The sequence below is a fragment of the Eublepharis macularius genome, chromosome 2 (genome assembly GCF_028583425.1).
Source record: "Eublepharis macularius isolate TG4126 chromosome 2, MPM_Emac_v1.0, whole genome shotgun sequence".
Taxonomy (NCBI): Eukaryota; Metazoa; Chordata; class Lepidosauria; order Squamata; family Eublepharidae; genus Eublepharis; species Eublepharis macularius.
Genome location: NC_072791.1, coordinates 25,738,605 through 25,765,480, shown reverse-complemented (window position 1 = coordinate 25,765,480; position 26,876 = coordinate 25,738,605). Strand labels below are relative to the sequence as shown.

The 26,876-nt window shown below is 44.3% G+C and overlaps 1 protein-coding gene across 1 annotated transcript in view; it reads left to right on the top strand.

Moving 5' to 3' along the window:
* HHIPL1 (HHIP like 1) overlaps positions 1–13,834 on the top strand; it is a 42,539-nt gene extending 28,705 nt beyond the window's left edge. Inside the window, exons 5-9 of the mRNA XM_054969864.1 lie at positions 3,495–3,621; positions 5,922–6,067; positions 9,144–9,225; positions 9,383–9,465; positions 13,095–13,834. Of these exons, the coding sequence (XP_054825839.1) occupies positions 3,495–3,621; positions 5,922–6,067; positions 9,144–9,225; positions 9,383–9,465; positions 13,095–13,717 (1,061 nt within the window). The 3' untranslated portion in view covers positions 13,718–13,834. The remainder of the gene's footprint in view (positions 1–3,494; positions 3,622–5,921; positions 6,068–9,143; positions 9,226–9,382; positions 9,466–13,094) is intronic.
* Positions 13,835–26,876: the final 13,042 nt, after the last annotated feature.

Genomic DNA, 26,876 nt, shown 5'->3' with positions numbered 1-26,876 from the left:
TTTTATTTAATGCAGACCCATAGAGGCACACAGACTAATGGGTTTTTTCTTGGGTTTCCCCCCTCAGATATTGATGGTTTGGTGTACGTGTTTGTAACCATAATGCAAAAAGAAAAGGTACCAACGCCCAATTCACTTGAAAGACTCATGGATTTTCCTGGCGCTTACTTTCAAGAGTGCTTGCGCTCATAGCCTTAGGGTCATTAAACATAGCGTTCTCTGAGTTATTAAACCGGTGCATAGATTAGCCATGCTGCTGCCGGGTTGTAAAAAGCAACTTTGCTTTTTTAGTTCTCAAATATGGAGTGCATTTATAATGTTTCGAAAACAAATAGTGTGTCACCTGTTCTCAGTACAAACACTAGATGGTTAAATTTTGGACCAGGCAATATAGTCACACTTCAGTACTGGTGTGCGCCAGAATCTCTCCAGCCAGGTTGGGTGTAGACTTAAGGTCTAGACTTCAAGCTGGGTTTTTGTCTGCCGTGAGTTGGCATAGACTTATTGGAAGAGGATAAATATCACGTATGTCTATCTGCCGAAGTTCATAACCACCAGTGTTGCAGTTTTCTTCCGTCCTTCTACTTTTAACCAAATTAAAATGCATTTAATTTAAAGCCCCTGTTCACAGAAAACCAATTGAAAAGCTAAAGTGTGGAATAAAATTGCTGGGAGGCTGTTTGGGCATATTGAATTAGAATTTTTGTTCTCCTGTCACAGGAAGTGGCATGGATACCAGCCTTTTCTGTGCAGTGGGCTTGGTTGTTGAGGCACAATTGCATATGTCACTTGACTATATACCTGATGCTTATCAGTTCATGTCTTACTAAGGACTAGCGTATACGTTGTCCTGTTCACTGCGGTCCGCCCCCCACTTCTCTGCCTGCAGTGGCTTCTTGTTCATGCAGAGTTTGAAACATCTGATTTCTTTGCAATGAACCAACCCCTCCCCCCTGTTTTCTGTCATATTTATTAACATAGAAATGTATATGTGACCTTTCTAGAGACTTGCCTTGCTCTTGGTGAACTGGAGACTTGTTCACTATGGGCATTATAGGCAGAGGAACAAATAATCTATGGTGAGCTAAAACACTGTGTAATAGGTCCATATTTTTCTATGAGCCATTAATTCCCAGTGGAATTGGGAATTCCCAGTGGAACAAGGACCTGGTCTTGTAGGATTAGAATAAAGATTGGCCCTACCGAATCAGCCTTTCTAATTCAGCATCCATAGATTACAAAAAGGAGGGAGGGGGGTTCTGTCACACCCTGTTCCTCTCTCTCTCTCATCTTTCTCTCCACTGGCCTTTTTGGAGAGGTCTGGTCTTTCCTCCTTGGCTCTCCCTGGGCTGACCTAATAAAGAATTGACTGGGGGTGGACTGACCCTGGACTCCCTCAATGCCCTCACCTCAGGTGTGGGTCAAAGGAGAGTGAAGGGAATTTGAGCCAATGGCTTTCCTGGCTCGGCCTTCCCTTCTTCTGCCCTGCTCTCCTCAGAGGTTTTAAGAGGCTGCTCTTCCTGTCTGCCCAGGCTCCAGAAAGTCCCAGCTGCTGCTGGCCTGTTTCTAGGTGCAGTCTGCTGTCTAACTGAGCCCTGCCTCTCTCCTGAATCATAGTTCAGAGAGGCAAGGCTCCTGACGCAAGGCTCAGAGACTGCTCCTGAGCAGAGATGGGCACAAACCAAAATGCGAACCAAAATTCATGATGAACCAGGCTGGTTTGTGGTTCGCGAACCAGCGGTTCGTCAGATCCCATTTCTGACGAACTGCCACGAACTTTAGGCTGGTTTGTGTGGTTTGTTTTTTGGTTCATCACTGCAGACAGCCTCGTGCTGATCAATCAGTTTCCTAGGCAACAGGGGATGGAATTCCTGTAGACCATCTGCTGACCCGGAAGTGATGATTTTCTGACATGGATGTGACGTTTTCACGAACCAAACGAACTGGTTCGCAAACCAGGGGCAGGTTCATGAAAGCTCGTGGTTCATGGTTTGTGAAATTTGATGAACCACGAACCACATGGTTCATTTTTTTTCTGGTTCATGCCCATCTCTACTCCTGAGGCACCTCTGGGCATGGCCTCACACTTTTTCTTTTCCCCACAGCTCCTGGTCAAGCCACCTGCCTCAGCAGTACTTGCTGGAGGCCTCTCTGGAGTAGGCGGGACTAGGGGTGGAGCTGCCACCCTCTTGATACCTCTTAATTCAGAAAGGATTATGTGAAAAATTGATTCTGTGCTCAGATCTCTGTTTCGTACTGTTAAGTCTCTATTTGGTACATCCATATCCCCCAGATGCTTACCCCTTGTAATTTTTCAACACATCCCCAAGACCCATCCCGGCAGAGACCCCACATAACCTTTCTTCTCCACCTCAAGGACCAATATGAGTCATTTTCAGATCGACATCTTCCTCTTAGCCTGCAGCACTGAAGTACTTCAGATGATTCATAATCCCTGAAAGTGGAACTATACGTGATGTTCCAGGATTCTTTCCTAGAAGGCTGTCTGTTATCAAATAAAGCTGCTACAGATAGTTCCATAGAATAGCAGGCCGGTGAGGAGAAAGGGGGTAGTTTAACCTCTTTCCTTCACACCTGTTTGTCTACTGAAAATCACTTCCCACCCCAACCAGCTTTTCTGTCCGAAGAGATAAAAGATAGGAAAAGGAAAGGTCTATTGTCAGTTGGGGGGAGAAAAAGCGGCTATGTGTACTTGAGATTCTGAGGGAGAAAATGGCTAGGGGGGGAAAGGGGTTCAGAGAACTCCTTCTCTGTCCCCTCTGGATTTCCAGTCACACTGAAGCCAGCGGCAGTTGCAATATTTTATAAAAGAGAATCCTCAAGAGAAAGAATTGTGGAACTGCTCAAGAGACAGGTCTGCCTTCAGAAGTATGTTTCATATTTTTACTCCAAGCCAGCTTAGGGCAGCATTTGTTGTTCTTTCCTCTACCATTTTATCCTCACAGCAATCCTATATGGGAGGCTACGCTGAGAGGGGGGGGGGAGAGAGACTGACTGGCCCAAGGTTACCTAGTGAGTGGGAACTGAACCTAGCTTTTCCCATCTCTAGTCCAGTACTCTAGTCCACTGTCCCCCAGTGTTACTCCCATGAGCTCCATGGTGCCCAGCGATGTGAATCCTGGAGCCCACATCCTTCTTACTGAGAGCATCTTTCCTCTAGAGCAGAGAGCCAGTCTAGCTTCCCTCTACTTCATTGGAGCAGGAGGCATCAGCTTTCCGCGTACAGAGAGCGAAATAGATGCTAGCTCTGGCCATTTCACCCCACAGCAGCCCTACAGTGAGAAAAAAGTTGCCTTTATAGTATCCTTGGAAATAAATGGTCGCCTCCTGGAGATGTCTCTGGAAGAAGAAATGGAGAATTCCATGGTACACCTGCTAGCCATCTGCAACGATATGTCATAAGACTACAATATATGATCTGAAATAGTGACTTTGCATCCCACAAGGGTGATGTTATCTTTTCCCCTTTGCAGATGACGTGCTCCCAATATATGCTTACCCACACAAAATGGGGAAATCAGTTACAGGAGGCTATGTCTATCGGGGTTGTGAGTCTCCAAACTTGAATGGGCTGTACATATTTGGTGATTTTATGAGTGGGTAAGTGACTGCAGACTGGCCATTAGGTGAGCAATCAATAACTCCAGCTGAAATAGTTGGTTCTCAGTGTGAGAGGGAAATGCTTGTGCAGTCTAACCGCTACCGATCTGTTGCCGCTGCATGCTGGCATTGCACTGAGTGCCAGATGTTTTATCACAGCTGACCCCTCATATAGCCCATTGCGTTTATGTCCTTGCTTCATAGAAGCATACTGCTATGAGAATGTAACAATAGCATAAGTTCATACAAATAACACGGCTGCGCTTTGAAACTGATTGGATATCTTAGCAAGGTTTGATGCTTTTTTGTTACAAAGCAAGTTTTGTTATGGTAAATTACAAGGAATGTTAACTTGTCATGACTTTGTCCTGTTGTGACTGTACAAACTGGATTTCAGTAGGTAGAGCATTGCTTTGGTGCATTTTCCTTGTATTTTTAATATTCCATGATTGATTTCCTTGATAAGATGGAGTACATTTAGAAAAAAACACATTTCTTCCAGGTACAGATGAACTTTCCAGCAGTAACTGTTATTTCCAGTCCTGTAACTTGTGTGCGCCTTAATTTTAAAGTTCCTGTTAAACTTTAATATATAACCAGATTAAACAATGGCCCATTTTGCTCAGTCAGTTTATGGTGATTCAGATTCCATTCTGCCTGTCTCGAGGAGGCATGAGATGCAGAATCGAACTTTCTCTGATGTTTTTCCCTGTATGCATAGAGCGACTTTTTTTAAAGCCGTTGTTGAGTCGCCATTGATGCATCTTAGACAGGTTTAGAATTCTTAGTACTGTACTGCTTCTCTCCCCCGGCCTTTTCTTTCCCTGGTTGGCCACCCAATGGAAACCGCCACCTCCCCCAGCTCTCCACACATCCCCTCTTTATTTATTTGTTTCTAAACAAGGGAAAGGTCGTTAACACCGTGACATCCTTTCTCCTACAGCTTTATTGTGAAATCAAGACTGCAAATTCATAACCTTGCAAACTGTGCATGCAAATTATATTTTTATTATCTGACTGACTCTTTGGGGTTAGGAGAAGCCTGAAACAAATCTCAAGCAACTGAGCATCCAACCCCCCTCCCCTTCTTAAAATTAGGGCAGAGTTGCAATGCTGTAACATTTGTGCATTCCACCCCTTTAAGCACAATGTCCATCCTGCTCCCTGATGGCAATCCACATTCCCCACTGATCACTTCTTGGATTTAATTTTTTATTTCCTTTCTTGACAAACAGGGCTCGTGTTCACGATGGTTTGGAAAATGGGGATGGAGACTCACCTCAAGAATCCGCTTTCCCTATCCCAGAACATGGTCATGTCACGTGAGGTGGCCAATGAGAGAGCCGTTTTGTTTGGGCAGCAGCATTTTAACATTTTGCTCTGGCAGACAGGTGCCGTTTTGTGCCAAGCAGACAATTCAAACCACACCAGAGCAATCTGCTAGCAGCTAGTGAACAAGCTCGAAAAGTACTTCATAAGTTCCCCCCCAGAACTCCAATGTCAATTCAAAAAACAAAATATGGTGGGCATGGGTCTCCCCAGTCAGCCGATACAGGAACAGGGAAAAGGAGGGGGATGATGGACACACTGGCTTCCAACATAGCAACACTATGATGCATGCGCTGATTTTTTTTTAAAGTGATACCGGCTCCAGCCCCCACAAAAGGTGGTTTCAAACAGACACATTTCAACTTGTCTGTCATGAAAAAGCAGACACCAAATCGTCTCGAAGTCATGCAGTGAAGAATGCCAGGAGCTCAAGCTGATCCAGCACTGATTGGCGTGAATACTCAGAAGCACCAGCTTAAAGTGTGTCATGCGGAATGGGCCAATGTACAATCCATAGGCTTTGCACAGGTTCCAAAGGCACAGAAGGATGGCTCGTGCTTTTGTTAAAATCCTGGGAATCCAGTTCCAATTTAATTTCTTTTAAAAATTAAGTTTCAAGTCCTTGTGGCTAAGGTGGCAGTAGCACTTCAGGACTGAAAATAACATTTTGAAAAAGAAATACGTCCAGTTTTTAATCTAGTAGAATACGGATTATAGTCTGATAGCTGTTTTTTTGCCGTTTATTCAATTTAATTGCAAATTGGGTTAATGACTCAAGATAGGTTTATATTAACCTGGCTAATGAATGTAGCTCTCTATATGGTATATAATGCATTGTGGTGCCGTCTAGTATCTTGGAAGAAGGAAGAAATGCCTGTTTAACAGTCCTGGTTGGAGAAAGGTGTTCACAATTACGTTTTTTGGTTGTTTGGTACCAGTGAATTGCTTTCTGTTTGCATTTTGCCTTGCAGACGTCTGATGTCCTTGAAGGAGAACCGTGTCACTAGAGAATGGCAATACAATGAAATATGCATGGGAGTAGGACAAACCTGCATGTTTCCTGGGCTTATCAATAATTACTATCAGTACATCATCTCTTTTGCTGAAGATGAGGCAGGTAATCATTGAGCTGCTTAATAAGATGTATGGCTGAGGTTCTCAAACTTTTGGACGAGCACACTATTATCTATCTCAGAATTCATACTTTACCCTGTGGTCCCTGTTCCTCACTGCACATTTGAGCCTGAAGGTCACATAAATGGATTATCCCCACAATAAGAATATAAGAGTTGCCTTGTTTGGGCAGAGCAAGTTCTGTGCAGTCTAGCATTCTTCTTTCAAACAGCAAGTGTTCAAATGCCTCTGGGCAGTCACAGGAAGACAATAGCCATTCCCTATTGTCAAGGGGTTTATTATTTTGTTATGTACATTATTAATCAGCCACTTTTTTCACTGAGACTCAAGGCAGATTACACTGTTTATCAGTGCAATCAAGAGGGTGGGACATCCAGTAAGAAATGCAGTTAGGATTGCAAAAATCTGAAACAGAGCTGAAATGAATCCCAAGTATTCACATGACATGTTAAACAATGCAGAAATTACATATTAGGACAGTACATACAGCAATAGATAGTACGTATGGTGTGTGTATTACGTGTTGTCGAGTTACTTCTGATGTTTGGCTGCTCTATGAAGTAATGACCTCCAGAATGTCCTGTTATTGACAGCCCTGCTCCAGTCTTGCAAACTGGAGGACATAGTTTCTTTTATTGACTCTGGCCATCTTGCTTTGGGCCTTCCTCTTTTCCTACTGCTTCCACTTTTCCTAGCATTATTGACTTTTCCAGAGAGTCTGGTTTTCTCATGATGTGACCAAAGTACAATAGCATCAGTTTCATCATTTTATCTTCTAATGAGAATTCAGGCTTGATTTTATCTATAACCAACTTATTTGTCTTTTTGCTGTCCATTAATCTGAAAAACTCGCCTCCAGCACCACATTTCAAGGGAATTAATTTTCTTCCTGTCATCTTCCTTCATTGTCGAACTTTTTATATCCATATATATTGATGGGGAACACCATAGCATGAATTACCTGGATCTTGGTCCCCGGTGACACTTACTTACCTTAAAGATCTTTTCTAGTTCCTTCATGGCTTCCTTTCCAAGTCTCAGTCTCTGTATGATTTCTTAGTTGCAGTCTTTCTTTTGGTTGATGATTGAGCCAAGAAATAGAAAATCTTTAAACAATTTCCGTTTCTTTGTCCCGCTTGAATGGCTGGCATTTCTTGTTCCCTAAATGGTATGAATCTTTATTGTAAAATTTTGAGTATCACTTTGCTTGCACGGGAGATTAATGCAATGATCTGATAACTGCAATCTTTGGCATCTCCTTTTTTGAATTGGAAAATATCTGGATGGACCATTCTTTTATAAAGGAAATGCCATTGGAATAGCAAACAGCTGTTCTTTGCTGTGTGGGGATGAGAGTGTCAAGTCAAGGAGCATCTGTAAAGGATATGATAAATATAACACTGTGGTTGATAGCTGGTATGGTATAATGAATGGAAGACTGGAAGCTGCCCAAGCACCAGTCACCATGATGAATGATCTTCCTCTAGTTCTGTACCCACTTTCTTCACACCATACTCAGAGTTTGATCTGCTCTCTGCCTGTGCAAGGAACTGATGATCACAGATCTTTCACATGAACCAGTCCCCCCAGCACCTCACTGATAGAAGAGAGGGCAATTTAGTCCTCTCCCCACTGTACCTTCTTGACCGACACGGTTGCATGACATCAGTCATGCAACCCTGGGAATAAATTTTCCCAGGGCTAGAAAGGACTGCTGGGGAGAGGGGAAATGCTGGAAAGATTTGTACCATTATTTTATAAACCATTACCATGTTTTTCCCATATAGGTTGAGTATTAGAGCATCTGCCTTGAGTATGGGAATGGCAGGTAAAATGATCTTGGGTATTGGCAAAGGCTAAGAGCAGACTGGGATTAGAGTAGGCTTGCTTACTGCTTAGACTTTCATTGCTGCAGTCAAGTCTGCTAGGGGCCCTTCAGGAGAGCATTCTACAGGGAACTTTCTTGGTATGTTAAAGGGCCTGAAATCCCCGAGAACAGCTGCTAACCAAAGTAGCGGCAGTGATCTTGGTGAACCAATTATCTCGCTCAGTATAAGGCGGTTTCAGAGGGGAGAGCCAAATTTAAAACCCAGCTCAACCTTTGCCAGCTGCACTTTCTCAGCCCAGCCTTCACAAAATTGTGAGGATATAGTGTGAGCATCTTAGATATGCCACTCTGGGATTCTTGGAGGAAGAGTGAGATATCAGCATGGTAAATAAAATCAAGTATTAATCTTAATAACACTGTGATAAGCAACACATTGCAATAATTGAGGCATAATTTAGGCAATGCCTAATTTAGTGACACTACAAAGATTTGGATCATTAGGTAGGACCCACTTGGACATCTTCAAATGTCGGCCATGTGTAAAAGGGTTTTTTTTTCATTTGAAGAAGATTTAATTAAGACGTTATGTCACTTGACTGTAATGATTTTGACACAACTTGTAAAAAATGCATTGTTTATTTGTTATCCAGTTCATATGAAACATTTGTTCAATTCAGGCAGAAACAGGCCCAAAATGGCCAAGAGTCAGGTGGGCGGGGCTACCTGACATGTGACAGGAACTGCGTTCCTGTGCGTTCCCCCTCGAAATGAGCCCTGATTATCTCCCTTGTACAGAATATAGATCATATTTGAGTCCCAGTGAGAAAGGCAAACTATAAATAACATTAATAATAATAAATTCTACAGTCCTGTAGATATTTATGTGGAGACATCCCACTCATCGGTGTGGCACTTGCTTCCAAGTAGCTATTTTAGGGTCACAGCGGAAGTCTGTATATTATTAATTTCATGGGTGAGCTAGTTAATGTACTGGGAATTGCTTTAAAGCTTTTTTTTAAAGGATTGTTTCTGGCAGATGTACTGTGCAATCCTAAGCATGAATTATATGCTCCTAGGTCTTTTGAAGGCAGTGGACTTAAAAGAAGGAAATTCTGTTTAGGATGGCAAGGTTAATGTGCTGCCCTGTGATGCCAAATTAGTTTCTTTGTTCATTGGAGCACTTTTGGATGCCTGCAGATGATTCATGCCTGCTTTTTTCTTCTTCTTGAAGGGGAACTGTATTTCATGTCAACTGGAATACCAAGCGCTACCGCTCCTAATGGAGTAGTTTACAAAATAATTGACACCTCCCGGTAAGACATGGAGCACTTTTGCTTGTAAACATTTGGGATTTCTGATAGATGGGAGAAAGTTAGGTCTTTCTGTTGTTCAGCAAGGTGTAATCTTCCTTCTCACGATTGTTTCCCTCCCCTTCTGTTTTTCCTCTCCGTGTGTTCTTGGTTTTATCAGGAGAGCACCACCTGGCAAATGTCGTATTGAGCCTCTACCAGTAAAAACAAAAAGTAAACTCGTCAAGTTTGTTGGAAAGGAAAGTAAGTATTAAGCCTATTCTGTTAAAGAATACTTACATGGCAGGTTTACATGGGGGGCTAAAATTGTGGCTGCCATAGGGTTTTCAAGAGAGTAGGCTGTTGGGAATACAAGCCAAAGAGATGATTTGGGAGGTCAGAACTTTGCAAGAAATTTCATTCGCGTCCAACTTGTGGCCTCATGTGGTATGCTGGCATGCCTACCTGTGAGAAAATTTACTCGTTCGTGGCAAACAGGATCATATTCACACAAGTAAACTGTTTTATCCCTGGCATCTCTTTGGAGATAATGTACAAAAACTCCAGAATGAGTGGGGAAAAAATTCAGCAGAAGTATAAGTGCTCTCAACAGCTTTGAAAATACTAGACATAGGGCATGACTCCTTGGCTCCTGCTTGTTGGGAGAAAATGGAGGTAGAAGCATTTTAAAAACGAATAATAAAAATCCGAGGAAGTCAACAGGCTCTTAATTTACCACGAGGCTTTCAAGGTTATAAGCACACTTGCCTGCTATAGCAATTATAATAATGTCTCTCAACTAAAACATTGCATGAATGTCAACATTGATGAAAATTGCTTATCATAACAGGGCAGTGATTGGTGAAATAATTTTAATTATTATTCATTACATTTCATTTTATTCTGCTCTGTCTCCAAAGAGCTCAGGATAGCTTACAGGGTGCCACCCTTCTAATTTTTTGTGCACAACAATCCTGTGAGGTGGATTATTTAGACACAAGACTGCAGATAATTAGTTGTGCAGGTGGTGTCATTTTACAGAATATAGCTAGGTATTTATCCTTGTAAAGATTATTAAAATACTGAGCAGTCTGTATAGCCTGTGGTGTGGAATGGAATTTGTGAATGTATTTTTGTAAAAAATTTGAAAACAAGAAGAAATGACTTGCAATGAATGTTTGTGATAAGAAACATCTACAGTTAATGTTTCTTCTAATTGCTCAAAAAAGTAATTTAAAATGTGTCACATGAATTGAGACATGTCCATTATAATAACAACAACAACAACATTCAGTTTATATACCACCCTTCAGGACAACTTAACACTCACTCCGAGCAATTTACCAAGTGTGTTATTATTATCCACATGGCAATCACCCTGTGAGGTGGGTGTGGCTGAGAGAGCTCCAAGAAGCTGTGACTGACCCAAGGTCACCCAGCTGGCTTCAAGTGGAGGAGTGGGGAATCAAATTGGTTCTCCAGATTATTTTTTTATTTATTTATATTTCAATTCATATACCGCCCATCCTCAGGTGCTCTGGGCGGTGAACAAGTTAAAATCAATAAAAACAAGAAAACAACAATACTAAAATCAACATACTAAACAATAATGAAATAAATTAACCAAGTGCAATGGTGGGGAGAACCCCACCCCCCACCCCAAAGGTGGGAGGCCGACATGGCACCGCCCCCTTCAATCACCAAACGCCTGGCGGAACAGCTCTGTCTTACAGGTCCAGCGGAATGATAATACGTCCCGCTGGGCCCGGGTCTCCATTGACAGAGCATTCCACCATGCTGGGGCCAAGACTGAAAAGGCCCTGGCCCTGATTGAAGCGAGGCAGGCTTCCTTAGGGCTGCGGACCACCAGTAAACATTTATCCGCTGATCGAAGCGGTCTCCGGGGAACATACAGGGAGAGGCAGTCCTGAAGATATGCCTGTCCCAACCCGCTCAGGGCTTTAAAGGTAAGAACCAACACCTTGAACCTGATTCGGAATTCAACCAGAAGCCAGTGCAGCTGGTGCAGGACAGGTGAGATATGTGACTGGTAGGATATACCAGTCAGGACCTGCACCGCCGCATTCTGGACCAGTTGTAGTTTCCAGATCAGGCCCAGGGGTAGCCCAGTGTAGAGTGAGTTACAGTAATCTAGCCTGGAGGTGACCGTTGCATGGGTCACTGTAGCCAGGTTCTGGGGCGTCAGGTAGGGGACAAGTTGCCTGATCTGACAAAGATGGAAAAATGCAGACTTGGCAACCACCGTGACCTGGGCCTCCATCGACAGGGAGGCATCCAGGAGCACGCCCAGACTCTTCACCACTGGCAAAGTTGCCAGTGGTGTCCCATCCAGGGCAGGGAGCTGGATCCCAACATCTGGCAGCCCCCATCCCAGCTGCTGGACCTCCGTCTTCACCGGGCTCAATTTCAGCCTGCTCTGTTTCAACCATGCCATCACAGCCTCCAGAGCTCTGGCCAGATTATCTGGGGCCGTGTCTGGCCGGCTGTCCATCAACAGAAAAAGCAGGGTGTCATCTGTGTATTGATGACAGCCCAGCCCAAACCTCTGCACCAACTGGGTGAGGGGGCGCATGTAGATGTTAAATAACATTGGGGAGAGTATCGCCCCTTGCGGAACCCCGCACACCAAAGGGTGACGGGGCAATAGATCTCCCCCGAGTGCCACCCTCTGTCCCCGACCCTGGAGAAAGGAGACCAGCCACTGTAAGGCTGTCCCCTAATTCCCACGTCGGCGAGGGGGCTGGCCAACAAATCATAGTCAACCGTGTCAAACGCTGCTGTGAGATCGAGTAACACAAGCAGCACCGACCCGCCTCGATCCAGATGCCTGCGAAGGTCATCTGTGAGGGCAACCAAGGACGTCTCCGTCCCATGGCCAGGATGGAAGCCAGACTGGAATGGGTCCAGGACTACAGCATCATTCAGGAATTCCTGCAGTTGTACCACCACCGCCCACTCAATCACCTTGTCCAGGAACAGGAGGTTCGACACTGGGCGGTAACTGGACGGGTCGGTGGGGTCCAAAGATGTTTTTTTCAGGAGGGGCCGCACCATCGCCTCCTTTAACGCTCCAGGAAAAACCCCAGAGCTCAGGGAGATGTTAACAGTGGCCTCCAAATGGTCCCGTAGCCCCTCCGAGCTGGCCTTCACCAGCCAGGACGGACAGGGGTCCAGAGGACAGGTGGTTGGCCTCATCCCTTGCAGGATCCTGTCAACTTCATCCCAGGAGAGCAGCCTGAAATGATCTAATACAGACCCAGAAGACGACCAAGGGGTCTCCAGTTCCTTTACTGTATCAACAGTGAGCAATTAGAGTCTTGCCGCTCTTAACCACTATACCAAATATACTATTAACACCGAACATCAGATTTGAGCAACTATTTGTTTAATGTTGGGTTTTGATGAATAAAAATTTACAAGAGAAAAGGGAACCCTGGAAGTTTCTAGTATTTGGTGGAGTGAGGGAATACCTGTGCCCTTGCTTTCAGCTGCCTCATTTAAAAACTAAAAAGGAAAATTTTTCTCCCACCACCACCATTGCACAAAATGTTTTGTGCGTTACCTTGGCAACTCTACTCTCTCTACGCATATTCCAATTACCAGAAAGAATAAAGCTGCGAACACTCACAATCGTAGCCACCAATGAATGAAATGGCATCTGGCACAATAGAGAGCTAGTGTTCTTACCAGCTGCTAATAGCCAGTCTATAGCAGTAACGAAGACCACAGCAAAAAAACAAAACCAAACCCAATGCTGGCAGTGTAAGAACTTGGCTACCACTTCCTCTTTGAAAGTTCAGTATCCCAGTCACGAAAAGATGTGCCTGCATTTCTAGGTAGTGATTTTTTGTATCTCTATTTTTCCAACTCAGAGCTTATAATAAAAACATCAACACAACGTCCTAAAGTACAAACCACGACTCGAACTCCAGCAAGGGCCAAAGTGACAGCAGAACCACCTCGGGTCACAACTCCAGACTGGGTGGAACAAATCTTGACTCTCCTAAGAAGCCAAAACAGAGTGCTGATGACCACTGCAGCTCCAAAAACCAAAGCACCAAAGCCCAGAAAAGGAGGAAGGACTGGGGGAAGGCGAGGACAGAGGAGGAAAAACAAGCCAACCACTGCTCCCTCACAGCCACGGAATGGTGCGGTCCGAATAATGAATGGCAGCGTGAAAGGGAAGCACCAAGGGAGGGTGGAAATCTTTATCAACGGAGAGTGGGGCACCGTGTGTGATGATTTGTGGACTTCCAAGGCAGCTGCGGTTGTTTGCCGCCAGTTGGGCTATGCTTTTGTGATCAGGGCAACCAAGAAAGCAGAGTTTGGGGAGGGACGTTCGCTTCCTATTCTTCTTGATGATGTTCAGTGCTCAGGCCGGGAGAAAACCCTACTGGAGTGCTCACACGCAGATGTCGGGAAGCACAACTGTTCCCACAAAGAAGATGCAGGAGTGATATGTAGTCATGAAGATGTCACTGAGACTGAACAATAGGTGGGATAGGAGCATTGGGTGGCTGGCCTGCTTTAATTTTTTTTAATGCCTTTGTCTGGTGTGAATAGTTTATGAAATGAATAAATCTTGATTGAGGAATTGTGAATATTGAATGAACAGAAGGGAGTATGCTGTGAATAAAATAGCAGCATCTTGGTCAATGATTCTTTGCTATTTTACAAAGAGATGAAAGTATAATGGGAAACTATTATAAATAACTGAATGGTCATGTTGGATAGCTAGATATTTTTAAAAAGTTAACACTGGCCATGCATCTCATTCTGGTTTTGCACAAGTAAAACATCTTATTTCTTGCTTTTTGTAATTGGGCCTTTCAAATGATGCCTTCATGATTTCAAGATTATTTCAACAGCTGTAAAGTAGAGCAAGAAACCTTTTTTAAAAAACAGTAAATGAAAACCAAGACTCATGATTGGTGGATCGGAGACCAAAAGTGGTCTGATTCTGCAAATTGCCCATGTCGATTGATTTTCAAGTATTTTGGCAAGTTACGTATTGTAGTAAAAAAAAAATCTACCTTTCCACTTCAAAAGTTCTCAGAGCAGCTTACAAACATTATTAACTGCATTGCTGAAACCACAACTGATAAATTCAGTATCAATAAACCTTAATTACTATCAAAAGAGCAGAGGATGGACTTAGTCTGACACTAAGAGATAACAGTGGTGCCAAGTCAGTCTCCTTGAGGGGAGGGCTCCAAACTTGGGATGCCACCACCGAGACAACCCTCTCTTCACTAACCACCTACAATTCTGGCTGGATTTTTGTGGTTCTTAAATTCTTGAGTGAAAGTATAAAGGTATTCATTTCTTTAAATGTTTTACCTTGCTTTACACCACACTAGAGTGGCGCTCCAAAACAAAAATACACATACAATTTTAAATAAAAAGATACAGTCCTACAGTAAAGCAGGTGATGAACCACAAGGGCATTTGGGCCGTAGCTGGTTCTATCAGCATGGCTCATGCTGGGCGAGCTAAAAGCTATGGAACAAGAGCCCTTTTGCCTCATTCCAGAAGCTCACACTTTTGACCAAGCCTAAGGTTGAAAGGGGTGAGGCAGATGCTCAGTAAAGACCTTAGTCAGCTGGCTGAGATTTCACAGTTTCCTCCAAAGTGACACACTAAGCAAGAGTCAGAATGGCTTTCGGACAAGATCATTATAAGAAATAGGTTGAGATAGGAATTACAACAAGCTAGACTTTTCCTCATATGAACATGAATGATTAATCCCCGACCCCCAATTCCTGCTCTTCTATATGATTGTCATGAGTTGCCAAATCGTAAATAGACCCCCTGAGAGTGCATCCTAGTTGGATACATACATCGTTGGGCCAGAATCTGATATGCAGTAATGGGGGGGGGGGGGTGCAGATGCCAGGGTTTGGCAATGGGGCTGCATTCTGGGAAATTTACTTGACTTCATTTATACCCTGCCTTTCTCCCCCTTGGGAACCCAAAGCAGCTTACATCATTCTCCTTTCCTCAATTTATCCTCACAACAACCCTGTGAAGTAGGTTAGGCTGTGAGTGGCCATTTTCACACTGCTTACCGATCACGCAAAACTCCTGGAACGGCGTGCCTTCCTGGGACAATTTCATGCCAGGAAATGGTGCCAGGAAGGCATGTTGTTCCAGGAGTTTTGCACGATCAGGTGAGCAGTGTGAAAACAGCCAGTGTGTGACTGGCCCAAGGTTACCCAGCAAGCTTCCATGGCAAAATAAGGATTCGAACCTGGGCCTCCCAGAACCTAGGCTGAGACTAACCACTACACCATGCACATTTTGGACATGGAGGAACCAGCAGCTCCAGAGTGTCAGAGGGGGAAGAGCCAGCCAGCAGATCTCATAAGCAGGGGACAGGGAGTAACCTGTGAGAAGGCAGTCTTACCCTTGGAGGCAATGTTGAGTAAACAGGCTGCAGGTAGAAATCAAGCAGCCATAGTTGCGATAAATCCCATGTAATATAGATGGGCTTTCGGATCTCAGCAGACTATGACTAAATGTTGGGGCAAGGCCTTCCTGTCCAAATGTAGACACATCACAATGCTATTCTGTGAAGAACAGTCTCACGTTCTTTCAGTGTTTCTGCTGCGCTATGGTCTGGACATTTAAACTCTTATTAGCTGCAAATCAAGTCTGTAAAGAATCTGAAAGCCCTGACTAAGTGTGAGGGGGAAAGGGAAAGACAGGAAATCCAGAAAAAGGACTGTCAAGGCCAATATGGTTGTTATGCATCAGACTGAGGAAGGAAACAAGGACATCAAAACACGTCAAGGCCGTGTGGGCTTAAAGCTTCCCCTTTCCTGTATTATCAGACACAGAAGGAACATGATTTCAGTTAATGATGTTTGTGGCATTTTCTGCTCCATTGAGTGTTGGTGAAGCAGAAACATTTTATACAAGGATGAAAACGTTGATTTTTTTTTTTACTCCACAGAACTAATCTCTGTTTTCTCAGAGCTTTCCAAGCTATGCAGATAGGAGCAACCTTGACAGATCAGTGGCTGGGACAGCCTCCCTTCCCTATGAGTGAGCGGCAATTTGCCATTTCTTTGGGAAGAAATAAAGCTCTTTGTATGTATGCATGTGTACACTATTTTACAGAGGGTAAAGCTTATCAATACCCCCTGACTGGCTGAATCCACACTTACCGGCACAGCGCTAAGCAGGCAGAGTGAGAGCGTCTTTCTGGCGCATTTTATGACATTGCACCATGATGCCGCTCTTGTGGTGCGATGATGTCATAAAACGCGCCAGAAAGACGCTCTCACTCTGCCTGCTTAGCGCTGTGCCGGTAAGTATGGATTCAGCCTATGTGTCAGGCCACCAGCTGCCATTACCAAAGACATAACGGGGGAAGCATTGCCCTTCTGAAAGTGATAATGAGGGTGGGAAAATATATTTCAGAACTCCCACACCCATTATCCAGAGTTGGGAGAGAGGAAGGTTCATCTTATGAGTTAGGCAGAGCAATGCTTACTTGTTAAGTACTTAGGGAATAGCCCTGACCTGAATGGCTCAGGCTAGCCCAATCTAGTTAGCTCTCAGAATATAAAGGCCCTGAGTAAGGCCCTGGCTAGTACTTGGATTGGAAACCAAGGAAGTCCAGGGTTGCTTATACAGAGGCAAGCAATGGCAAATCATTTATATTTGTCTCTTGCCTTGAAAATCCTATGAGGTAGCCGTGGGGTGGCTGCAACTTGATAGCACACATACTCTTAGGAAATGTGTGTGGCACCTCTCCAGACTCCTGTTCTAGGTAGCTTATAGAATATTATCAAATGATAAAAACAGCATAGAGGTCATTTAGCCAACAAACCATAAAAACCAGCCATTAAAAACAGCAATTCCTTATTGTTTCCTCAGAACCTGGTAGGCATGGATGCTTTGGTGCAGTAGGGATGGGTCTGATTTGGAAAGGGCTATTTCTTGTGCGGCAGTAGACTCATCACTGGATGGGAGGACAGGGCAGAAGATGGCAACTGCCTGGGAGTGAATGACTGAGAAATTAATATTCACCAAAAAATAAAAATTTAAGAACGTAAGAGCCTTAGTGGACCAGTTCAGTGGCCCATCTAGTCCAGCATCCTGTCTAACACAGTGGCCGAGTACTCTGGAGGGTCAACAACTGGGTTTATAGGCCAAGGCCTTCCCTTGATGTTGCCCGTACTCAGAGATTTACTGCTTCTGATTTGTAGAGGTTCCCTTTAGTTACAATGACTAATAGTTACTAATGGCCCATGAATTTCTCTAATTCCTTCTGCTTTTTAAAGATCCACCCTTTAATGGCTTCTGTTTCATCATCCATCCTTTATACACTGTTCTTTGAGGTGCTCTTTCAAAATGCGCGTCCTAAGAAACTGTCTAACTGCCACTAGATGGCGAACAAATGCTACTTTGCTTAGGAGTTCACCTAGTACTTTGCCTCTTCTCCCGGACAACAGAGTTTTGAGGCATATATATAAGACTAACAGATTTATTTGGGTGGGAAGCCATATTAGTCTGAAGTCAAAGAGCAAGATCCAGGTCCGATAGCAACTGAAAGACCAACTAGATTTCCAAGGTACGAGCTTTTGAGAGTCAAAGGGTCTGACGAAAGGAAAGCTTATACTTTGGAAATCTAGTTATTCTTTAAGGTACTATTGGATTTGGATCTTGCTCTTTAACAGATTGATTGTGAGTGACACAAGAGTATTCTGCAGTTCATATTGTGCTTAATTCATGGTTCTAGTTCTTTGGGGGGGGGGGTGAGATAGAAGCAAGTGAGAGGAGAGGCATGATCTTTTTCACACACCGAAGAACAAAAATCTCTGTTCCAGCTTTTAGTGTTTTCATGCTTGCCACCTTGGGGACCCTTCACTAGGTGGAAAGGCAGCATGGAAATGGTTTAAATATAATAATTAAATAAACTCTGATAGAAGTAAGAGCTCTGTGTTAACAGGAATCCTTTTAAAATGGACGTTTAAAATGGGGACTTCTGCCCAAAGGTATTCTCCAAACCAACTGGACACGTTAGGTAGGCTTTAGTGATGTTAATGGCTGCTCGTCTGTTTGGCTCAAGAGTGTTTTCAGGGATGCATTATTCACTGCTGATTCACCTGGCAACCAGCTCATTTCTTAACATCACAGCTATACACAGTAAATCTGAATATTGAACACTTTTGCAGCAAAATTGATGGCATCCCTGCTATGGAGAGAAGGTAGCAAAACCACTTGTGGCTTCAGCAGATAGTGATTTGACTATGGAAAATCCCTTAATTCTCACCCCCTCTCCAGAATCTTGCTCATTATCAGAAACTAGTTCCAGGGGTGTGCCATTTTTCAGATGATGGATCTGGTACAACCTGAATCAGTTCCACAAAGTTCTGTATCTTGTCCTGGCAAAGTAGTCACAGTACAGATGCTGAAATCCTCTACAACTATCAGCCTGGGATTCACAACACTGTTCAAGATGAAATTTACTGGCCTGCTGAGATATTCACATGTAAGCTAGGTGGGTGGTAAACCAGTAGGAGTCCTAACCTTTCAGGTGGGGTCATGACTCACAGATTTGCATATGTAACAAAAGGCAAGACCCAGCTAAATTGCACAGAAATGAGGGGGGGGGGGAAACCCCGCCAAGTCAAAAGCGTATCCAAAATGTACTAGAACAATTTAAAGTGGCAAGTGCTCAATTTCTCATGTGCAACAACAATTCATAGTCAATACATATTGTGTAATAAACTCCACAGGTAATGACTCCAAGGTACAAGGTAAGTCAGTTCAACAAATAGCCTTGAAATATCAACTTTCTTCTTTCAGTTTGCAATGTGACCAGCGGATTGATGGTGATTGAATCCAGACGCCCCCAACCGGGGCCGTCTCTTTCTCACACAGATTTTCATCCCCACGGACACGAGTACTAGAGCATATTTCTCGTATCAGGAATAAGGTAGTAGAGGCTCCTCTTGGGAAGCATTTCCTGGAGGAGAAGCACCAGGAAACTGATTTCAAAGTGGCAGTTTTGTTTGTAGCACTGAGCAACCAACAGACACAGAAGGTGTTATTACGTAAGAAGGCGAGGTGGATACATGAATTAAAATGTTTAAAGCCGTGTGGTCTTAATAATGAACTAATGCTAAATTGTTTTTTGGGCTAATGACGCAAGAAAGGGGGACTGCCTTTAATTTGTGAACAATGTATGCAGTGAGTCAGCATAAACAAGCCATACAAACTGTGAGGGAGTACGCCAGGTAGCTGCTACCGGCGTCGCTCTCCAGGTACTATGAAAGAATTGTAAAAGACACTGGTAAGTTGTTACGTAACAATATTTTTAATTGTATATGGGAATGTGCAATATCTTAAGATTTGTGTGACTGTTATAGTGCAATACTGATACGCCCCTGAGAAAGTCCGTGGAGATGAAAATCTGTGTGAGAAAAAGCTGGGCCCGGTTTTGGGTGTCTGGATTCCATCACCATCAATCCGCTGGTCACATTGCAAACTGAAAGAAGAAAGAAAGAAAAGTTGATATTTCAAGGCTATTTGCTGAACTGACTTACCTTGTACCTTGGAGTCATTACCTGTGGAGTTTATTACACAATATGTATTGACTATGAATTGTTGTTGCACATGAGAAATTGAGCACTTGCCACTTTAAATTGTTCTAGTAAATTTTGGATACACTTTTGACTTGGCGGGGTTTTTTCCCCTCTCTTGTTTCTATGACTCAGGGATTAGCATCTGCTTTCCATGTAGGAAGTCCCAGGTTCAATCCCTGGCATCTCCAGTTAAAAATATCCAGGGCCAGTGCCAGAGTTTCTGGCACCTGAGGCCGGGGGGGGGGGCAGTTTCAGGGCTCTTGCTGCCCCCGTGCGTGTGTGCAAAGCATGAGTACATGCACCTGGATGTCATCACACAGCATGCCTGCGCCGCCCCGGCCGTCTGCCGTGCCTGGCCCGCAGCTGTGTGCAGGTGGCGGCGGCAGCATGGGCAACTGAGCAGGAGCGCTGGGAAGCTGCAGCAGCTGTGGGCCAGGTGCAGCAGGGGGCCAGGAAAGTGTGCAGGCAGCTTCCCAGCCCTCCTGTTCAGCTGGCAGTGCTGCCACCACCAGTTCCGCGCTACGCTCCCCACCCACAGCGCCCCCTCTGGCGCCTCAGTGCTTGAGGCGGCACTGGACCCACCTCAATGGATACACCGGCCCCGAAAATATCATGATAATGTGAAAAACCTTTACCTGAGATTTTGGAGAGCTGCTGCTGGTCAGAGGTAAACAATACTGATAGACTTGATAGACTAATGGTCTGATTCAGTATAGGGCAGCTTATTTAAAACAAATGGAACATATAAACACACAAACAGGGAGGAGGGTAAATAAAAGTTATTGAGGGAATGCCAAACAACAAGTCCTCACCCACCGGTGGAAGATGATGGAGGGAGGGAGGCAAATCTCCTTGAGTGTGTGCATTATGTACTGTCAAGTCACTTCCAACATGGCTACCCTATGAATTAATGACCTCCAAAATGTCCTAGCACTGGCAGCCTTGCTCCAGTCTTGCCAACTGAAGGCTGTGGCTTCGTCAAGTCAATCAATTTCATGTTTTGTCTTTTACTGCTTCAACTTTTCCTAACAGTATAGCCCTTGCAGTTATTCTTGTCTTCTCATGATGTGACCATAGTACACTAGCCTTAGTCATTTTAGCTTCTAGGGAGAATTCAGGCTTGAATTGATCTAGAACCCACTTATTTGTCTTTTTGTCCATCCATGGTATCCATAAAACTCTCCTTCAATAGCATCACATTTCAAATGAATCAGTTTTCTTCTTGTCAGCTTTCTTCATTGTTTAAGTTTCACATCCCTACATAGTAATGAGGAATATCATAGTATGAATTATCTTGAACTTGGTCTCCAGTGACACTTCCTTAAGGATCTTTTCTAGTTCCTTCATGGCTGCCTTTATCTCTGGGGAGAGAGTTCCAAAGATTTGGTGCCATGACAGAGGAGGCCCTTTCTCAAGTTGCTGGCCATCTAGCCTTCGATGGTAGAGGCAACTGAAACAGAGCCTCTGAAGATGACTGAGGCATACTCCCTGACATCTTTTGGTTGGCTCCTGCCCTTGTGGTAGCCATTTTGTGATTTCGACCACCACCTTCTGTCAGAATTCCAAAGGTGCCTCAAGGCTTAAAATGGTTGGAGACTCCTGACTTAGGCAATTCAAGGATCTTACTGTGGGTTTTTCCAAAGAAATTGGATGGTATGGAATCAGGATCACAAAAAATGGTATGTCAAAAATAGGAGAGTATTGTAAACTGCAAATTGAAAGCAACACTTGAACCCACAGTATGAACAAATGTGACAAACTATAGAATGTGAACAATATTCAAGGTACCAATAAGAAGTGTGTAAATACACAGAAAAATAAATATATGTAAATATATCATACATCAAAATGGAGTTAACACATGCGACAAACTATGGATTCACAGCCAAATGCCGTTTCAATTAGATCATCAGGCCATTTCTACATTATTCTATTTATTCAGTTTTAAAGCCGCCACCAGTTCAAAACAGGAGCCAAGAAACGTCTCTCGCGCTTACTGTATGAGATGCAAAATAACATAATCTTTTTTCTCTGTGGATTCAGGACCACCAGGATGGGGGAAAGGACTATGGGGACAAAATTCCAAGGAGCTTATTCATGCTGGGGGCACATGGAGTTGGGTTAGTTGTGTGATTTGTTTTCATAATTTAGCTGCTTCTGGCTGAAGTCACTTGTAGCTTGGCTCTCATTCTCTGTTTATACTTTCGTAATATGAGCATAATTGCAATGTTATTGATCTGAGGTATCATTGTTGGATGTGAACTGTATCTATTAAGATATGTAATGATTGTTTGCTATTTATTGTATTGTAAATTAGCACCCTGCACTTTATAATTAATATATAGTTGAGAAATGATTTTTGCAGCACTGGCAGAGTGCACTTTAAATTGTAAATTGCTGCTTGATCTATTTCACCGTGGCTGATCTTTTGATCTCCGTACTTCGAATTTCAAAGTGGGTCAAGGCTTAAAATGGTTGGGGACTCCTGCCTTAGGCAATTTAAAGATCTTACTGTGGGTTTTTCCAAAGACATTAGATGGTATGGAATCAGGATCACAAAAACAAAGTACACTAGTAGAAGAAGGCGTGTCCAAAATAGGAGAGTATTGTAAACTGCAAATTGAAAGCAACACTTGAACCCACAGTCTGAACAAATGTGACAAGTGTAGAATCTGAACAACATTCAAGGTACCAGTAACAAGTGTGTAAATACACAGAAAAAAACGAATATATGTATATCATACATCAAAACGGAGTTAACACATGTGACAAACTATGGATTCACAGCCAAACACCGTTTCAATTAGATCATCAGGCCATTTCTACATTATTTTGTTTATTGTTTTAAAGCCGCCACCAGTTCAAAACAAGGAGCCAAGAAACGTCTCTCGCGCTTGCTGTATGAGATGCAAAATAACATCATCTTTTTTCTCTATGGATTCAGGACCACCAGGATGGGGGAAAGGACTACGGGGACAAAATTCCAAGGAGCTTTCTCATGCTGGGGGCACATGGCATTGGGTTAGTTGTGTGATTTGTTTTCATAATTTGGCTGCTTCTGGCTGAAGTGAGGAATTTTATATGGAGGCTCTCCTGTCCTGCACAGAATACTCAGCGAAGAAGGGCTAAAGAGGGCCACTTACTGGTGTCTTCTCCTTCTGTCTAGGATGGCTCTGCTTTTTTCTTCACTTTGACCTTGAGGTCTTTGGAAAGGGTTGGGAGACATCAAATCAGGAAACTCCTGCGGAGATCGTACAGCATGCCTTTTAGACCATGTGTAGGCCTGTAGGATGGTGGGACAATAGCTTCTCCCCTCCACGACTGTTGTATCCTCAGAATCTCAACTATCAAGGTGCTTCAGTGTTTTACCTATTTAAAATAGTTATATGCCTGCCTTTTTCCTGAGGATCCATCTCAGGACCCAAGGCAAGTAACAAATGTGTAAAAATATTGATAAAACAAATATGAGAGCCAGTTTGGTGTAGTGGTTAAGAGCACGGGACTCTAATCTGGAGAGCTGGGTTTGATTCCCCACTCCTCCACTTGAAGCCTTGGGTGACCTTGGGCTAGTCACAGCTCTCTGGAGCTCTCTCAGCCCCACCCACCTCACAAGGTGTTTTGTTATGGGCATAATAACACACTTTGTAAACCACTCTGAGTGGGCATTAAGTTGTCCTGAAGGGCGGTATATAAATTGAATCAGATGTTATTATTAAAACAATAGATTTAAAAACCAAACTAAAAACATCTTTTTTCCTCCAGCCGTATATTTCCCCTTTTCTCAGTCTGTCCCCAGAGCTGTCCAGAATAGCGGTGTTTTGCAGCCTTTCCAGAAAGCCAGAAGGGTAGGAACCCCTCTGACCTCTTCCAAGATTGTGTTCCAGAGATCAGGGGGAAGCCACTGAAGTCCAGACTGTTGTTGACTATGCCTTAGATAAACAGAGGTGGTGGTACTACTGACAGAAGACTTGGCTGAGAAAAACAGCTACCACAAGGAAGTGTGCAGGGAGAGGCAGCCTTTCAACTATGTGGGCCTCAGGTCATGAACAGCTTTAAAGGTGAGCACCCAGACCTTCCACTGGACCTGGAAACTAATTGGCAGGCATTGCAGGTACCTCAGAATAGGAGTGATGCGGTCCCACCGGCTACCCCAGATAACAAAGGATTGCTGCATTTTGTAGTTTCCAGATCATCTTCAAGATCAACCCCGTGTACAGTATGTTACAGTAACCTCACTTTGAAATTACTGAAGCATGGATCAGCATGGCCAGATCAGGTTGAAATAACCCAAGCAACAGTGACTTGATGGTGCTAAAACTACCTCTACTGTGGTTAGATTCCCCAGGGCTGCCAGCAGCGAGCAAACTCTGGAGGGTTTGCCCCATTTCCTGCTGATCTGCCAGCAATCAGCAGGAGTTGGCAAGCTGGCAAGAGGTTGCCCGCCACCAGTAGGCACCCTGGGAACACACACTGCATGCATGCTCCCTGGAGGTGCCATGACATCACTTCCTGAAGGGATGTCAAGCCAGACACAGGTGTGCTCCCATGCTTTGTTTTGGGCTGATTTTGGTGCCAAATGGAAGCGTTCCCGTGGCTGCCACAATCATGACGCAAGCGCTGGGAGCACACATGTGAGGACAGTCACATGGAAGGCAAAAGATAAGTGCCAGGTTCCCCCCTACCACCACCACCAGAAGGAGAAGGGGACCCAACAACTCTAACTGTGGTTAACTCAGTATTTAAGCCAGAACTGGTCTGAGAAATTTTAGCGGCAAAGAACCATGAAAAAATATCACAGCTAAATGCCAAATCACTTACATTTAGAGGCTCATTCCTGAGAATTGTCAACTGCCTAGCTAACCTAAATAATTGTGCTTGACATGATTTAGCTGATGTAATGGCAGCAGAGAAATAAGATTTCCTAGCTGCCACTAGCTCATGAGCTTTCCAATGGGATCTATACACCCAATCTGATAGGGTGTAATGTTTTCCCTGTAAATAGTTTGTGGATTATATTTCTGCTAGTTAATCTGGGGTTTTGAATGCATGTTGCCATGGTTTAAAATGCAGACCTCTGAAGTAAGGAAGGTGGCTAGATAGGTGAGTGCTGTGCTGTGATTAGATGATAGCTGTACACTCGGGGCAGAGTGAACTGCAGCTTAATCAGAGTGCAGAAGGAAAGGGTCCAGTCAGCCAGCCAATCTGTCTGTGTGGAAGCCAGAGTCTGTTCATGTCTGTGTGGGTGAGAGGAAAGAGTTATTCTGCGAGTAGTTTGTGTGTTTATTTTGTGTATGAAATCAGCCTATATGGCAAGTGAACTTCTGGGAACACAGAATTCTGTGTTCAGCTACTGTGGAGGGGGGGCAGCCAAAACAGCTGCCCCAGAGGCGAAGCTAAACCCAAAATGGCTTCCACAGTAAGTGAGGCCAAACACAAAATGGCTGACTCAGGATATAGTGGCAAACACTATACCTTCCTCTATGTTTTGCAAAAGAATTGCAGAGGAAGAATAAAAATAAATGAAGAAAAGCCTAGGGGGAGGAAGGGAGAAAGAGGAGGGGGAATCAAAACAAGGAAAGCCTGAAAATGGACTGGAACTACAAGCTTGGGTGCCTATCTGCCCTCTTGATCCTCCAGTGGCTGCAGCTTCTGTTGCAACCATGGGAAACTCATTTCCATGAAGGGCGCCAATAAAAATCTCTGCCTTACAATGGCCCTATGCACTTTCTAAAATGTTTGGCAGGCACCAGGGGGAGTACCAGCAGGCACCATGGTGCCCATGGGTGCCACATTGGGCACCATGTGATGCGACGGCAGGATATCCTGAAGTAGAGGATATCTAGAGGTGATCCTGTCTATCATCTGGCAGAGCCTATCATTGCAATATCCCGGCAGTCTTTCCACAGAGTTAGCAACTGGGCTCCCAAAGTCCCTCAGCACTTCTTGGAACCTCATAGTTGTGGGGGAAGACTAACTCAAAAGGTCCACCTGGGATGATCGGTATGCCAAGCAAATGCTGCGTTCTAACAGCACTCTGTGCCCCATCCAGGACATTTCTGTCTTTTTAAAAGCTTGTGTACTTAGCGTTGGGATCATGAGACAGGAATGGGATTCTATTGGTATACCACTCATCCCGCTATCTAGCAGTCTTACTACCTGAGTTGGAGGAGGTGGTCTCAGAGGTAGTGTTAAAGATTCCTGGGCTCGTCGTCCTGTGAAATTTCAGCGTTCATGCCAATGCTGCCTACCTATTTGGGAGCAGCTCAAGATTTCATAGTCTCTATGATAACCATGGCCCTGTCTTAAGGAACTGATCAACTGATATGGTCAGTGTTCCTGTCAATGCTCTAATTAACCTCTGGGATGAGAAAATGACCAGAGAGATTGATACGATTGCTCCTAAATGCCCTCTCTCAAGTGCTAGAGTAGCTCCCTGGTTTACTGAGCCAGTTTGGTGTAGTGTTTAATAGACATGGGCACAAACAGCATTACGAACGCAAAAAAGCCACGAACAGCCTTTGGTTCCAGGGCTGCTGCCAGGCCCTGGTGCCAAGCTCAGTGGGCACCTCGGCTGAGGGCTCACACTGATTATTATTATTATCAGTGCCTGATCTGGTCAGGTTTCTGGGAGTGCTGGGCTAGGGCTCTAGCCCCTCCCTCTGGTTCCAGGGCTACTGCCAGACCGTGGTGCCAAGCTCAGTGGGCACCTTGGCTGAGGGCACACCGTGTTCTCTCCTTTTCTCTCCTCCTCAATTCTTGTTTGTTGGCAGTATGAGGCTTTGGCTGGGGGTAAAGTGTGGTCATGGGCCAAGTTGCCCTGCGGGAAGCAGTACTAGGCAGGGCTCAGAGACTCCCGCTCCCCAAAAACCACCTGTGGGGGCTGTGGAAGAGGCCAAAGAGATCTTGCCGCTGGTGAAAGAGGAATTCTTTAAAGTGTTTGAGGAGGAGGAGGAGGGTGAGGGATCCATGGAGGAATGGTTGGGGTTCGATGAAATAGCCAGCTCGTCCCCATCTCAAACTCCTGGTGCTGTCCCTGACTGCAATCCACCCCTCACT